General features: G+C 38.6%; 1 protein-coding gene across 1 annotated transcript in view; it reads right to left on the reverse strand.

Moving 5' to 3' along the window:
• Window positions 1–1,106: 1,106 nt before the first annotated feature.
• The window catches only part of UXS1 (UDP-glucuronate decarboxylase 1), a 171,866-nt gene continuing 156,545 nt past the window's right edge, over window positions 1,107–16,427 (reverse strand). Inside the window, exons 11-16 of the mRNA XM_009997949.1 lie at window positions 11,437–11,556; window positions 8,719–8,762; window positions 7,475–7,535; window positions 5,985–6,042; window positions 3,854–3,957; window positions 1,107–1,947 (exon numbers count right to left, since the gene is read on the reverse strand). Coding sequence (XP_009996251.1) covers window positions 1,816–1,947; window positions 3,854–3,957; window positions 5,985–6,042; window positions 7,475–7,535; window positions 8,719–8,762; window positions 11,437–11,556 — 519 coding nt within the window. The 3' untranslated portion in view covers window positions 1,107–1,815. The remainder of the gene's footprint in view (window positions 1,948–3,853; window positions 3,958–5,984; window positions 6,043–7,474; window positions 7,536–8,718; window positions 8,763–11,436; window positions 11,557–16,427) is intronic.

A 16,427-nucleotide genomic window follows, 5' to 3' on the forward strand; every position in this document is an offset into this window, starting at 1 on the left:
GAGAGGTTACAGGCACATTTGGAGTACACGACAGTGTACTTTCCAGTCAACTTAATTTGGAATAAATGTCTAGATCATGTAGCTAGAAAAAGGCTTCAAACAAAAAGCAGACCTCAAGAGCTGTGAAAAGATGGAGGCGATGTGTAACACCTACATTCTCCCCCCAGGTCCAGACAGGAGAATGCTCCCTGGCTCACCATCTGAGTTGCATGGCAGATTTCCACTGGAAGAAAACCTGCCTGTGTGAGCAGGGAAGAAAAAGCTGTTTTGTCTTAAAATGATCACTGCAGATCCAGTCCAGACAGGTCACATAAATGAACACAGCAGCTCCACGCACTGCTGGAGTTCTAGGGAACTTTACCAGACAGAGTGGACATGACTCCAAGCTGTGCAAGCACTGGGAGGCTCTGGTGGGTGGATGGATGGCATGGTCGGACAAGGAGGCCTAAATACCACACTGCTCCCTGAGTGCAGGCCTCAAAGTCATCCCTACAGGTAATTCCCACTTTGCCTATCCACCTAAAGAGGTGCTAACAGAACATGAGATAAAGTCAGATCACTTTGCTTGATGAGATTTAGGGTTTTCAAATTTGAGTGGCATTTAGTCAAAATACCTTTTAAAAACTGTCTGCTAATCTCTTGTCCTAAGTATCCAGTCTCAGCCTTTAAAAATAAAGGCTAACTATTAAAAATAAGGGGAATTGGATTTTTTGTTTATTTGGTTGCTTTGTTTTTGTTAAGATGACAGGTATAGTTATTAAAGTTGAAAGCATTTACTGGCAATTCAGTAACTGCTTAAAATAGAAACATTTCCTCTGTTAGTGAGGCTGAAGTCAGACTTGACTGCTTAAAGAAAATCTTGTACTCCTGCATCACTAGCAACTACCTGAACTGGAATAAATCACGGTGCTTTTGTCCAATCTATTTCAACAGCCATTTTGCAGCCCTTCCTTTTTATCTGTTAAGAGAAAAGCAATGAGAGATCAATGTTATTAATGTTATTAACTTTGAGACAATTATTTACAGACCGTCACCTAAATGAATACAAAATAAATGCACAGCTGTGTAATGCCAGAGAAGTACTCACATTGAAACATTGAAACTAGTAAATAGAAGTTTCAATATTTTATTAAAATAGCATATTCAACCACTGTAACCAATAATACATTAACTTTATTCCCAGAGTACGCACAACACAGTAGTGATTCAAAATATCCTTATCCATAGTAATCAATGAAAATATCTCAGGTTCAAGTGAACAACTAAAACTAAACCTTTGAAAAAATCTCTCCTTTAAAGAATACATAAAGCTCTTATACAGATTTTTTTTTTAAACTCCTCTATACTTAGGTGTCAGTGTTTATCTCCTGACAATACCACTAGCTTTTTTCTTATGCATAGTAGAACATCTCATATTTTATAGTACCCATTTTATAAATAAATTGGCATTTTCCATCCCATTTGTGTTTATCTTCAGCTTCACAAAGAAACCAGTAAATAAAACTGTCAAGGACAGTCACAACAAAATGAGCTCACAGCAAGATATAAAACTTGAAGATACTAAAAGATGCTCCTACTCTATTTTACATAAAAAGACAGATTTAAAAAGTGCAAGGCAAGATTTGCAGGGGAAAGGGAATATTTTTGTCGTTTTTAGGCACATCCACTTCTTTAAAGCAAGCTTCAGAATGAAATTCCAGTTTGTTCTTCATGATACCTGTTTCAAAGTCTCTCTCAAAAAAAAAAAACCAAGAAGAAAAAAAAATTACATCTGTCAAATGTCAAGCAGGGAATTTCCTGTCCAACTAATAGCCTTCAGTTATGTCTTGTTCTTCCTTTTTTCATCCTTGCAGGTTTAGGTTTAGGAATATACTGATTGTTCGCCTGATACTCAAGTTCTTTACGGAAGTAATGAATTGCTTTATTCAAACCTTCTTCCAATGGGACCTGTTACCAAAGTGAGGAGAGAATCATATCACTCTAAGTTCACATCAGCTCTTTTCACAACAGTGTATTTTTTAATACAGCTATCAAAAGACTGCTAGGAAGTTTCACTCTTACCTAATATTAGTATTAACAGCGCCACATACTGGTTACACCTCTGCATTGCTAATGAATGTTAGCTCTTAAACATCAGATTTCTTTTCTGATGCAGTAAGTCAAAAAACCCAGCAAATCCATATCTCATCATAAGGTTGTGATTGGTCTGTTTAGTGTCAAAACAGACTGACATAATTCTACTTTCAATTCATAATACCTTGAAAGAGATAAGCACTCAGAAATATAAGGCCCTTCTGTTTTTAATGATTAAAGATTCTCTTTTTGCAGAATCTCACAGAATCGTATATACCACAGAAAAGTATAAAGGTGGTGGGTTGCATTTTTTTAGTTTTTATTTCTTCAGTGCTCCCATGATATAAAGAAAAAGAGGATACAAATTATAATTTCATTTTATATTCTTAAACCCTATAGAAATAATTGTAATTCTTCACATTCTATACCTGTATTTAAACCCCATGATTTGCAGAGAAGAGCAACAGAAACACTATCCACTTTTCTCAGAAGCCATATGCTCTGACATGCTTGCTGATCCCAGCATAAATAAAGGAGGATAACATAACTGTGCTGCTACTTCAGACTAAGTTCTGGTACTGGCTACCAAACACAGATGGTCAGAAGTGTAAAATGTAACTGTTTTAAACCTTTTTTATTGTGACACTTGCCACCATCTTTGTGCTCTCAGGCATAGTCAATACCTGGTGGCTCTGTGAATTGTTTCAGAAGGGTTTGGAGCCACCTTTTTCTATTAATAGCCTCACAATTACAAGAAAGGTCACATGTTTCCTGGAAAAACTTTTGCCTGCAATTCTAAAAAAGCATAGGAAACACTATGTTAGCTGGAATTGGGAGCTAGCTAAGAAAAGTCACACCCTTTCTGCGGATTAACAGACATTGCCAAACCAACCAGCTCTTATCGGCATCTATGCCTGGTTATAAACTTTCATCTTTAACTTGGTAAAAAAATAAAAAGGTTGAGAAAGAAAAAAACAGCAAACTAAACTTTAGAGGTGGACAGACATTATTGTGGGTGGTGAGACGTTAGATTAACCCTGAGAACACTTTGAGCTTACCAACATGTAGAACAAACTAAACATCTCTACATATGATATCCTTAGTCCAAAATAAGGGCTTCTTACTCTGGTTTACTTCAATCCACCAGAAAAAAAATAAACCAAAGTGCCATCACTCTCTGGCTAGCTTCTGTTTTGCCTGAGTTTCACATATTTCCCTTTAAACAAACTCTAAAACACAGAACAATTTTCTGGTGCTTATATTTTTCCCATTTAATCCAAACAAACTTTTTACATACCATCTTAAAAGGAGTCTTACTCCAAAGATTTTTTAAAAATAAAAGCAATTTTTTCCTTCCATAATGCATGTTACCATAGCAAAACATGACTGAAGACTGCAGCAACAGCAAACTCATTAGCTCCTATAACTACGTACCAGATATTTTAAAGGATTAACCAGGCTCACAGAAAAGTAGATACTTCATAATACACGTGAAAAAGTTAAAATGCCTATCCTAAAAATGTTATTTTGTTCTACTTAATTCTATTATAAATGCTAATGCTAATCTGCTCTTCTGCTTGGCAGAGGTCATAGTCTTACCCAACAGTTCTTGAATTGTGAGCTAGGGCAATACATGAGACAGCCTTTTAAACTGTCTTGGAGACTGTGTTAAGTAGATAATTCTGATAACAGAAATGTATCGTTACCAAACGGGTCTCTCCCAGCCCCCTCTGCCTCCCTGTGTTTTCGCACACAACAACAGTAATACAGCTGCACATACCACAGGTTCCCAGCCAAGCAATAACTTGGCTTTTCTGATGTCAGGTTTTCGTTTCTGAGGGTCATCCTGTGCTTCTGAGAGAAACTGGATTTCACTCCCACTGCCTGTCAAACAAGAGACTATGCATTAGCATCCGTAATTCACTATGCTTTGCATTTTCATTTTTCATGCCTAATGGAGCATCAGGTCTTTCTGCAGCTTTCTGCTTCATAATTCTACCACTGAAATGCTTTCCACAGACACAAGCTGCACTGTATGCAACAGCTGGGTGAACCAGCTGTCCCACAGCAACATGGATTCACAAAGCATTTCACAAAGTTTTCAGCATGGATTCACAAAAAGGAAGTTATGCTTGACCAGTCTAATAACCTTCCATGATGAAATGACTGCCTCAGTAGCCAAGGGCAGAAACTGGATATGATCTAACCTGACTTCAGTGAGGCTTTTGATGCTGTCTCTTCTAACACCCTTATCGAGGACCGGATGAGCAGACACTGAGGTGGATTGAAAAGTGGCTGCGTGGCCAGGCCCAGAGGGTGGTGATAAGTGACAAGAAGTCTAGTTGGAGGCTGGTAACTAGTGGTTGACCCCAGGACTCAAGACTGGGTCAATACTGAGGGGCTGATAAACCAAAGGGCTGTGCTACCATCCACAGAGACCTCAAGAAAGGAGTCTGGAAAAAAAGAGCTGACTGACAGGAGCCTCATGAAGATCAACAAAGATAAGTGCAAAGTCCTGCATCGTGGGAGGAACAACCCTAAGGAACCATTACATGTTGGGGGCCAAACAGCTGGAAAGCAACTTGGCAGAAAAGCACTTGAGGGTCCTGGTGGGCACCAAATTGAACATAAGCCAGCAAAGTGTCCCTGCCATGAAGAAGGCAAATGGCATCCTGGGCTGCAGTATGAGAAGCACTGCCAGCAGGTCGAGGGAGATCATCTTCACCCTCTACTCAGCATTGGTGAGGCCACACCTGGAGAGCTGGGTCCAGATATGAGCTCCCCAGCACAAGAGAGACAAGAATAGGCTGGAGAGAGTACAGTGAAGGGCTACTAAGATGATGAAGGGATTGAAGCACCTCTCCTATGAGAACAAGCTGAGAGAGCTGGGACTGTTCAGCCTGGAGAAGGTTTAGGAGGGATCTCATCCATGTGTGTAAATATATGAAGGGGGGGTGGGGAAGGGGCAGACTGAAACATATCAGATTGTTTGTGAGCCAACAGACAAATGGAGGCAACAATTATTCTGTGTGCCTGATGGGATTGGTGCTGTGACTTCCAATTTCCTTCCCTGACCTGTGAATTTATAGATGTTTTCCAGAGGGGACTGTCCTCTATTAGTAACATCACATGCATCAGCTTTTGTACTGTATGTTTGAACTTGTCTTTTTCAGATCCCTCAGAAGCAGTGCTGGAATATACAGACTAAAAACCCTTGGCTAATCGCATGGGTGTACTTCATCTTACTAGGAAGCCCTATGTGAAGACTCAGCACAGCCCTTCACTTCCATTCTTCAGAGCTCTGATTTGCTACAGGTATCAAAGCCAGAATGAAGCACAAGTCACAGTATTTTCTTCCCAGTCACATATAAGGGAGGTGCTGACAGCCCCTGCAAGAGTCACTGGTAGATCAGTGAAAAGGAGAGAAAGACAGTCACCACAGCATGAGGTTGGTACTGGTAGTTGAAGGAGAGCAGCCTGCATGACTTTAAAGAACACCTTGCTGAAGTGTCTGTAGTTAGATAGGATGTTATGCAGGATATTTGCATTCATGTTTTTTACATTTCATTTATGTACTGTCCTTGTGCCAAAACAAAGATAAAAAACTGAGTAAACATTATACAAAATAATGGGTATAGATTGCAAAGATACACAAGAAGAATGTATTCATTAATGTTCATGCAATATTTTATATACAGTTGAGAGGATTTTGATTATCTTATTAATACTTAATTATATGATCAGGATACAATTAAATGCCTTTGATAAAGTTATTAAGAGATCCTCGTATAGTACAGTAAATCCAAAGACCAATTAAATTACCCATCCATTACACAAACTAATCAAGTAATAATAATCTAATGACAATAAGTACTTCATAAGCTTTGCTAAGAAATACATATCATACTCACCAACAAGCTTTTTAATTAGCTGGGCAAATTCTAGAATAGTGTGCTCTTCCGGGTTTCCCTAGGAATAGAAGGGATATTCATCACATTACCAATGAAACACCTCACAAGACAGTAGCTTTCTGACACAAGACAATTCTAACAGGGTCAAGTTCAACTCTGAAAAAGCTGAATATTATACCTTATTTCTGCTTTGATAAAAAAAATGTAACTTTCACAAGCTCCATACTCATTAGAAAAGTTGCCCTCCATCACAATTGCCTTGATAAGTCCATGTATGTAGGGGCGAGTCCAAAGAAATTTGTCTGTAAGGAATTGGCAAATGCAGCTCAATCATGCCTCTCTCCAGCCCATGAAACCATACCATTATTTTGAAAACTGGACTGAAGGATTTGCCAGAGTTAAGGACAGACAATATAAGGAAGAGATATGATAAATTCTCAGTTCATCCCAAGTTAGGAAACCAACTAATTTAGCTGTAAACAATTGCTTTCACATTTACTGCAGCTTACTTACCAACATGTATGACGGCTACTTGCTTTCCTATACAAATATTCTTTTTCTTAATCCTCACTTTTTTAAACCAACTTGCACATGAACATTTTGAATCTCTGAATAAAATGATGAAGGCTTCATGTTTGCATTAGCTCTCCTTTAGACTCAATTCCCTTCATCTCTAGCTTTCCTTGTCACAAAACTGTTCTTTCCTAAAACTTCTTTGACCTAAAGCTGAACATTTAGGTATGTATAGATTTAAACACTGGGTTTTATGAAGAAAAAAACCATGCAATGTCATTTAAAAATATCAGCATTTGGATAGAAACATATGAATTAATTCATGGCCACAGTAAAAATGGAAAATCTAGTGAACAACTGCCCTGCAGAGTTGAGTATCTGATTCGGCGAAAGTCAGCATATACAGAAATGACCTGGCATATGCATCCTTTCCAGATTCTTATATCCACTGCTGAGAATAAGGTGACAACAAGCAGGATGGAAGAAAAGTCTTATTAGAAAAGTTAAGTTCTAAGGAACCTTAATCAACAATAGAAAATTATACAATCTAATACTATTCACTATCCCACCATCTGCTTTAATCAGGGCTACTATGAAGTGATTTTTAATTATTTAGAGTTAAGCATTCCTTCAGTGCTTTTTTTTAGTAAAACTAGACTTTAGTAATTTTCCTGGTATATTTTGCATGTCCTCCTTCTGCTCATATTTGGTTCGTTTTTTTGTGGGTGTTTTTGTTTGGTTTAGTTTGTTGTGTTGTTTTTTTTAAAATTAATATTCTAATTACATAGATCTTTTTGCTAAAACAAATGAAAAATTCTAGAAAATGTATCCTGTTGTTGGAACTACAAGTTCTCAACACCTAGGGCCTTAATTTTCTGATCTATAAAGAAAACACATGCATCAATGATACGGAGGAAAAGAGAGGTGATGATGGCCACTGCACAGGAGACACAGCAGAGTGGCACTCTCATACTCACCAAGTTGACAGGACTGCTGACATTGCTGTTCATCAACGCCACCAATCCATTCACAAGATCACTATAAAAAAGGGACAACAGATTGAGGCAGTTTCCACTTGTCTAAACATAACACTCTTGTCTAAAAAGAGACCTGCTGTCTCACACTTTAGTAAAGCAGACCAGGCAGCTAAGGAATGGTGAAATGAGATTTACAGTGTACACTTCAATGGGTGTATGCTTTCATGGCTGCTTGCTCTACAGTCCCTGCAGTAAGATATACTGAACTGGTGGTCAGTTTGAAAGGTGATTACCTTTGGGATACACTGGCCATAGTTCATTTGAGTATTATGAACAACTATAAAAAAAATCAGCATGCTAATAAATAACTCATACTTCCTCTTCCCTCCACAGCCTAAGCACATTTAGGGGCCCATTTCCAACACATTTCAAACAGAACAGAGTATGTTGTAAGACAGAGGCACATGACATCACCACCTGCTTTGCAGTTTGTTGCTTTGTCTTCTTTTTTAAAAAACAGTATTTCTGGTATTACCTCTCCCCAGCAAAATAACTCAGTTATTTTGAATCAATTATCAGCAACAAACTTAGCAGCTTGCCCCTGGACATAAAAATCCAGATCCCTTTCATTATGAGCTATATAATCTGGAAAGGAGTGGGTACTTTGAACTGACAGGGTTTCTGTAGCTTCTGTCACTGCTGTTACTACTTTCAGCAGAGAGAAAGAACATTTCCAAGTGGAGAATGATTAAAACAACCCAGAAGCCTGGAATGGAAGTTGAGCTAGCACGAGAGAACAAAAGATTCTGAAAAGCAGATTCACTTTTTCCTAGTGAAAGTACATTCTAGCCTCACCTACACTGCAAATATTAGCTACAGCGATACCCCCTTCAGCTGGTTCCTTCCCCTAGAAGAGGACGTGTGAGTGCAGAGTACACACACATCCTTATGACACACGGTGGCAGCATGGCATTAAATTGCAACATGGACTGACAACTGCTCAGTATTAAAAACTTACCTACCCATTACTTGCTGATCCTTGAAAGGAAGAACACATATCTCAATTCAGAGTTCTAAACCAACTAACATTTTGTTTCTTGGCACTTAAAAAAAACCTTCAGTGTCTCCCTTCTGAAAGTAAAGCTGCCATAAGAATGAACAGAATTTCTTAAACTAATGTGCACATGCCTATGAAACTGGCCAAGCTCAGAGAACCATTATCAGACAGTACAAACCAGGCTTACCTGACATACTGGAAAGCTCTCGTCTGTGTTCCAGGTCCATAGACCTAAAATCAGATGAAAATTATAAAAGTTACATAAATATAAAAGTACTCTGTAGACTATTGTGTTTTCCTCAGCATTGTAGAAAAACATCCCAAGGAGAAACACGCAAGAGACAAGCTCAATGTTACAGGAATGGAAAAAGATGTGCCTGCAGAGCCTTTGGCAAAGTGTCATTTCTTTGAAGGTCTTCATGCTTTTGGATGTGTCTCCAGTAAACACAACCTCAGGCATTTTTTTAACCAGAACTCTGCATATAGGAAACATTCTAAGGACAGAGTAATGCTTTGTCTGCTCCTGAAACACTGAAAAAGGCTGCAGCATGCACTTAGCCAGAAAAGAGTGCCAAATATTTAAAGTAAACCTTATAGTACTAAGATGTGGTTATGATGAGCAATTTGTATTTGCTCATTAAGAGCAACCAGCTTCAAAGAGGCCATCAAATGTTAGTGGTCTCTGAAAAAATTGTCAAGAAAAATAATAACATTTTAAGTGTTTAAAGCAATCAAGACCAAAAAAAAATAAATAAAAAAAAATCATGTGGCTCTCAATATTACTATCTGGGGACATGATAGGTAGAGTAGCTTCTACAGCATATGATTCCCAAAGACACCTGTACAGCTTTGTATCCAAATCTTAGAGGGAGGTAAAGTAAAAAGTTTTCTCAGGTTATAAGTTGGAACCTTGGAGCAATCAAGTTGTTTAAATTCAAACAGACATTAAAGCATACTTAAAGTGTACATAGTAGCATCAAATAACATCTTTTTCACAGTTTGATTGTGTGGAGTACTATGGTCCCTAGGACATGAATATTTAAATTTTGAAAGCAATCAGTAGGCATATCTAAGTGGTGAAAACACTTAAGTTTAACCACAGATGCACACCTTACCACCAATCTGCTACAATAGAAAAGCTTTTTGAAAGCACAGAATAGAAAACATGTTTTTTTTCCTAGGGGTTAGGAAAAACAATACAATTGTTACACATGCCATCATCTGTCACTTCGTAAACATGCTGCTCTCTGAGGCCAGTCCTCAACCAAAAGAGTTCGTGTTTCAGTAGGCAGGCTTAAGAGTTTACCCAATACCTGATTCTGAGAGGAATGCTCCAGGAAAACACATGACAGACTGGTGGACTCCCACAACAAACAGGAAGATTTTATGTATTTATATAGAGCTTCCTGCTTGTCTCCTTTTAGCTTGTGGGCTAAGTTTTATATAACTAACTCTTTAATGCATGACTTTGAAGCGTCACCTGTGTGGTTTCCTTTCCTACGTGCAGGCAGTGGCTGGAGAACACAGTGCAGTTTTCTCCTCCTAATTTCTCTGCACACACCCCAGTTTCTCTTAATAAACCCTTCCTTTACAATAATACAAAGTAGCAACGGTCATGTTTGCACAGGCTACAACTTCTTCAGACTAAAGAGACTGTTTTTGCAAGAGATTATTTACTCCATTTGAAGAACTGCTTTGAACCAAGAGACTGAATACATTCAGCTTCTAAAAAGGTCAGCAGTTGGTATTCCTGTCAGCCAAATCCTGTGATGATACAATGGTTAAATTTTTTGGGGGTCCCAACTACTGCTTATTGCTGATAATTAATTATCTTTGACCTGGTCAGCTAAACAACTCACTCCTTAGTTCTTTTCTCATATTCAGTAATTCTCCATGTCAGACAGTTACTCCTTACAGATCAATGATGTCAGGAAAAAGGGTAACCATATTTTGGCATATTATTTGAAAAAGAGTAAAGTTAGCGGAGATGTTTCACAGGACACCAAGCTTAATCCTGCCAGGGCACAAGGCAGTGATCTGGACTCTTCAGTGCTCTGTCCAGTTTCAGATTTTCCTCAACAAGAATCCAAGTAGTGGGAGTTGCCACAAAATTTTCATTCTTTTTCTCCTTGGATTGTCTGCTACTTCCTAGAGGAATTCTTGGCTTAACTATAGATTTTACTATCTCCAGCAGAAGGAATGCTGTATTAATCTCAAAATATCTGCCCTGGGGAGGCACTTAGCAACATTTTTAGTTATTTAGCAGAAGCCATTGAGTGATTTCCTGGCACTTTACTCTTCTAATCTTGGCAATATTAACAAATATTTATATGAAATTTCCGCTGTATGTCACATAAACTGTGTTGCCATGACTTCAGAACTGATCCCAGATTCTAAATTACTTCTCCCTGTTTCAGGATGTCTTCTCATTTGTTTTATAACCATAAATTACAAAGGTTTCCTTTACTTACTAATATGTAATGTAGCCTGAAGATCTTTAATGTTACATTATACATGGAAAATTTAGGTTGATCTCCAAGCTTGCAAAAAGACATTTACATGCCTAACTTCCAAAAAGGGTTCTGAGAAAGTTCCTGAACTGGCATAAGTATCAACACATGATTCTGTAAGCCTTGTTGTGCCTTATCACCATAGAAAGACAGAGTTCAGGATGACTTACTTTCTCAGATCAAAACTAGTAGCCTTGTTTCTCTCTGGGAAAGGTACACTAATAACACTGACAGAGCACATCTTTGGATGTGTAATTCCATACATTTGAGCTTGATGAGAGTTTTAGAGGCAGGAGAGAAACCTCAGTATTTTCTAAAAACCATTATCTTTCATAGCACATGAGGATAGCATATAGAGATGAACAGTTCTTCACATCACTGAGGTCATTACTTACTGTTAATGGTTCTCCCTGGAGAGCTTGTAGGATAAAATTACTGACAACTCTACCATCATTCATATGCATTCGAGGACCAAAGGTATTGAATATTCTGGCAACCCTCACTTCAACTCCTTCCTGTAGCAAAGAAAAAAGAATTGTTACTACTTTAATAAGAGTGTCTTTTTTACTAGAAATGCAAATTAACTCTCTCCCCTGTACAAAAACTTTTTTAAGAATTCCTCTTACAGCTTTTACAAGCATTGTTTTCTCACCATGAAACACTTCTAAGCTCTCCTCAATACCACTGGAAACCCTACTGCATACAGCAAGGTAATTTATACTAGTTCTCAGTATTTGTAATGCAAATTCTAAATATGTGCCAGAACAGCTGATTATTTCAGTACACAGATTTGATATTCTTCAAACAAGTAATTTAAGATTTTTCAACAGTACTCTTCCAATGTCCAAATGGAGACCAGTGATGAGTGGCTTTGCCCAGGGTCAGTACTGGGACTGGTGCTGTTTAACATCTTTGTTGGTGACACAGACAGTGTCACCAAGAGCACCTTCAACAAGTCTGCTGCTGACACCAAGCTGTGTGGTGTGGTCAACACGCTGGAGGGAAGGGAGGTAATCTCAAGGGACCTTGACAGGCTTGAGAGGTGGGCCTCTGCAAACTGCATTAAGTTCAACCAGGTCCTGCACCTGGGTCAAGGCAATCCCAAGCACAAATACAGGCTGGGCAGAGAATGGATTGAGAGCAGCCCTGAGGAAATAACTTGGGGGTGTTGGTTGATGTGAATCTCAACATGAGTCAGCAATGTGTGCTTGCAGCCTGGAAAGCCAACCGTGTCCTGGATCAAAAGAAACATGGCCAGTAGGTCAAGGGAGGGGATTCTCTCCCTCTACCCTGCTCTCATGAGACCCCACTGGGAGTATTGTGTCCAGCTCTGGGGTCATCAACATATGAAGGATGTGGAGTTACTGGAGGGAGTTCAGTAGTGGGCCACAAATATGTTTAGAGGGCTGGAATGCCTCTCCTATGAAGACAAGCCGGGAGAGTTGGGGTTGTTCAGCCTGGAGAAGAGAAGGCACTGGGACGACCTTATAGCAGCCTTCCAGTACCTGAAGGGGCCTACAGGAAAGCTGGGGAGGGACTTCTTGCAAGGGCTTGTAGTAATAGGATGAAGGGTAATGGCTTTAAACTGGAAGAGGGGAGATTGGGATAAGATATCAGGAAGAAACTCTTTCCTGCGAGGGTGGTGAGACACTGGTACAGGTTGCCCAGGAAGGCTGTAATTGCCCCCTCCCTGCAAGTGTTCCAGGGCAGGTTGGATGGGGCTTTGAGCCACCTGGCCTAGTGGGAATTTTCACTGCTCATGCAGCAGGGTTGGAACTACAAGATTTTTAAGGTCCCTTCCAACCCAAACCATTCTGATCTAGGAAATCTTCCCTGCAGCCTACAGCTCTGCAAATACATCTTCTATGCAACTGAATTTTAATTTGTGCCTGTAAAATTGGGATCTATCTTCTCAAGGAAAAGCTCTTCCTCAGAGGAAGAGATTTTGGAGCTAGTTATTTAAAAAAAATTCCTAAATTTACTTTAGCCATTTCACAAACACCTCCTTTGAAGTGTTCCTTTTTGCATTTCGAGTACTCTCTACTCCTTTTTGCATTAAAAGTCTACAAATATTTGTTACACTCTTACCTATGTACTGCTACTCTCTATTGTACTACAACATACTAATTATGACTGACTACCTCCATTGTTTTCTCATCAGCAAAGCCAATTACATCCCCAGATTTGTGGCAGTAAGTCATGTACACAAACTTCCTATATCTTAGGAAAGGGAGATAAAATTCTTTGCCCCACATTTATACTACTAAACAAAAGAGTTTGAGACTAACCCCTGATGCTGAGATAAAATGTGATCAACTGGCTTCTGTCCCCACGGGTTAAGACTATGCCTTCCTGCAGCAGATTAATCAAGCAGCAAGTGCCTTCAGCAATCCAAAAAAGAGCTTGGGAGCAAGCTAGTAAAATGCAGCATTGTGAGGTATAAAACCACTTCAGCTCACTCTATTATTTACCAGTACAGACACGTTCAGAGAACGTGCCTGTATAAAAGGAGATAGAAGACAGAAAAGCTGCAAGAGAGATTGTTAGGGCTTATGCAGATACTTCCTCTGAATAATGCACTCAGACTATTCTATAGCTGTCAGTAAAAAAAGTAGCACTAGGTATCTGGTCTCTCCTGCAAAACAAATTTGTCCACGGCTTTCAGCATGAGTCTTTGCCACTTAGTTCTAGTGATCCCCGGTCCAGAAAGTATCAAGCTATCAATTATGCTATGATAACAACTTAATTTAATAATATATATTTTAGTATTATAAGATTTTAAAGAAAATCTATCTCCTTGCGTTGACTGCCTCAGAAAATAGATCAATACAGATCAATACCCAAAAAACAGCTTGAACAGATGCTGTGTAATTCATAAATATATCAGGCAAACCTGTCTTACTAATCTACAGTGCTTCCTTCTTTTGAAACTCTGTGGGTCTATTGGAACAATGAGGATGAATTAGACCTCCCTGCACACAAAATCAGGAAAGGGAAAGCTGCACTTGTCTGGTCTCTGGCAAACAGCTGGATTCACCAACAAAACAAAAGATCTGTCAAGGAAAGCCCAGACAGTTGCTGGGACACTGATCTAATATCAGTCTTTATCAATGTTTCAGCTAAAATTACTCAGATTGTTGCCTGCATTCCTTGCTTTATTACTCACTTTCTTACTGATTCATATTCGTTTCCATGTGTTTCACAGATCATTAACTCTTAAAATTGTTCACAAAACCCTGAATTGTAATCACAGCAGAATTACACAGCACAGTCTTCACCAGGATCCATAGCATGCTTAAGGTATGATAGTCTACACTGAGGCTTACCCTGAGATATTTTTTACATATATATATACTGTCTACTGTATAAGCAAAATGAGATTAATTCCTGGTTATCAACAGTTTTAAAACTGTTTTACAAAAATAGTAATGCTGAGATACGAATTTTATGAAAAGCGAAGCTCCTAAACAAGCTAGGAATGACAATCACAATCATCTGACTCTACTTTCAGCATAATGCTGGCTCCTGAACACAAACAAGGCACATGGCAAGTACCCTTATCTTATTGTTGATATATTACCATGCTTACAGCTTAACATCCCAGACTAGAGAAGGTACAACATCTCTTTGAGGTCTTTCAGTCAGCAGTGAGAGAGGCTGTAGCATCTCAGCTCTAACTTAGAGGCAATGACCAAGGTGCCTGAATGTCTGTAGCATTCAATTCAATTCTGTTCTTGCACAAAAAGCATCAATTCTGTATCTTTTCTTGAGCAAACTGCTAGCAAGCTTCAGGTGACAATGCCAAAAAAGGAGTGCTGCATGCCTAAAAATAATCTATATTGAATATCAGAAAAGATAACGAGCAATAATTATAAAATGCAGGACAAACTCCCAACAGACATTCAAGCAAACTGCTTTAGCTATTTTTTTTCTATCTAGTTACTGAATAACTACCTGGTTATTCATTATTCAAGGCCTTTCCAGTCGCAATTCAATCAACAGTTTTCATTATTCCTACATTTTACATCAAGGCTTTTTATGATTACTGAAGCCAACTCAATTTGTGAATTAAAGATTATGGGAAAAGTACAACTCGCTATAAAACAGAAAATCAATCTCATGTTGCAGTTGCAATGCAGTTCTATATTTAACAAATTTCAACATCAGTTTGCAGGTGCTATTATCTCATGTTAATAAAAAATGTAATCTCTAACATGTCTTTCCTTTCTTCTGTTGCCTATTAAGATTTTTTGGCACCTTGAGTCTTCACAGTCCTGGTTAGAGAATATGCTGTAATGCAGACCATAACACTTGTTCACTTAAAATAAGGTTATACTTAATATCTGATTATGATTCCTCAGTTCACCCCTATATGCTTCAAAAAGGCATCCAGTGGAATTCTTAATTTGAAGACCTAAGGCAATTTGAAACGGTAGCCCATTTGCTACCTCTAGAGCTTACAGAGTCTCACTGTTTGTACGAAAAAAAAAAAAGGATGAAGAAGGTGAACTTGTGTACATGCTCTGAATTTGAGAGCACTGCATTTTTCCAGCAAATATTACACTCCCCACCCCTCCTTTCAAGCAGATGCTTATATACGACTGAATGCTACTGCTGCCCTTGGGCTCTTTGATAAGGAAGTACTGCTGAGCTTTTTCAAAGATAGCAGTTGTAAAGAGGAGATGAAGTCAAGAAATTCTTAATTCATAGGATCAAAATACGTAAACAAAAGAACACTGCCAGCAGAAAAGAGTGGACCAAAAAAGTCTTGGTCAGGACAGGCTACTGAGGAACTCTGACAACTGTGAATTAAGTCATTTATCTTTGACTAGATTGAAGAACTGTTATGCAAGAACTGATTAAAACAGTGTGCCTGGAAGTATAATGTAGAAGTTATTTTTTTGGAAACAAGATTAGGTGTTTAAGGTACCTAACAATGTGCATGAGGACGGAAATATTTGGAAGAAATGAGAAAAAAAAAAAAAAAAGCAGAAATAAGTTTGGTTGTTTCTTCTTTCTATTGTAGTTGAGAAGATTTGGGAAATATTTTAGCCTTAAATCCTGTCTTGGGCTAGGTCATTCCTGTCTGAAAACCCTCTTAAAAGCACAAGACTTACCTTCATAGCAGATGTCCTTTCCACTAGCAAAAGATAATTTTTCCTCTAAAAAAACCCTAGCTCAACAGCGTTGCAGAATACACCTGAATGTGGGAAAAGCTTGGGCAGACTAGACCATAATAAAGCACAAGAAATATCTCACAGAGCTGCCCCTACAACTCACTTGCATAATGAGTTTTCACTTAATGCATGTGTGCACAGCAGTTCCACCTTACAAATCTTCACTATCCTTTGTAAATCTTGCATAAAATTTACGGGATAGTATCATA

The sequence above is a fragment of the Chaetura pelagica genome, unplaced genomic scaffold, assembly GCF_000747805.2.
Source record: "Chaetura pelagica isolate M959 unplaced genomic scaffold, ChaPel_1.0 scaffold123, whole genome shotgun sequence".
Taxonomy (NCBI): Eukaryota; Metazoa; Chordata; class Aves; order Apodiformes; family Apodidae; genus Chaetura; species Chaetura pelagica.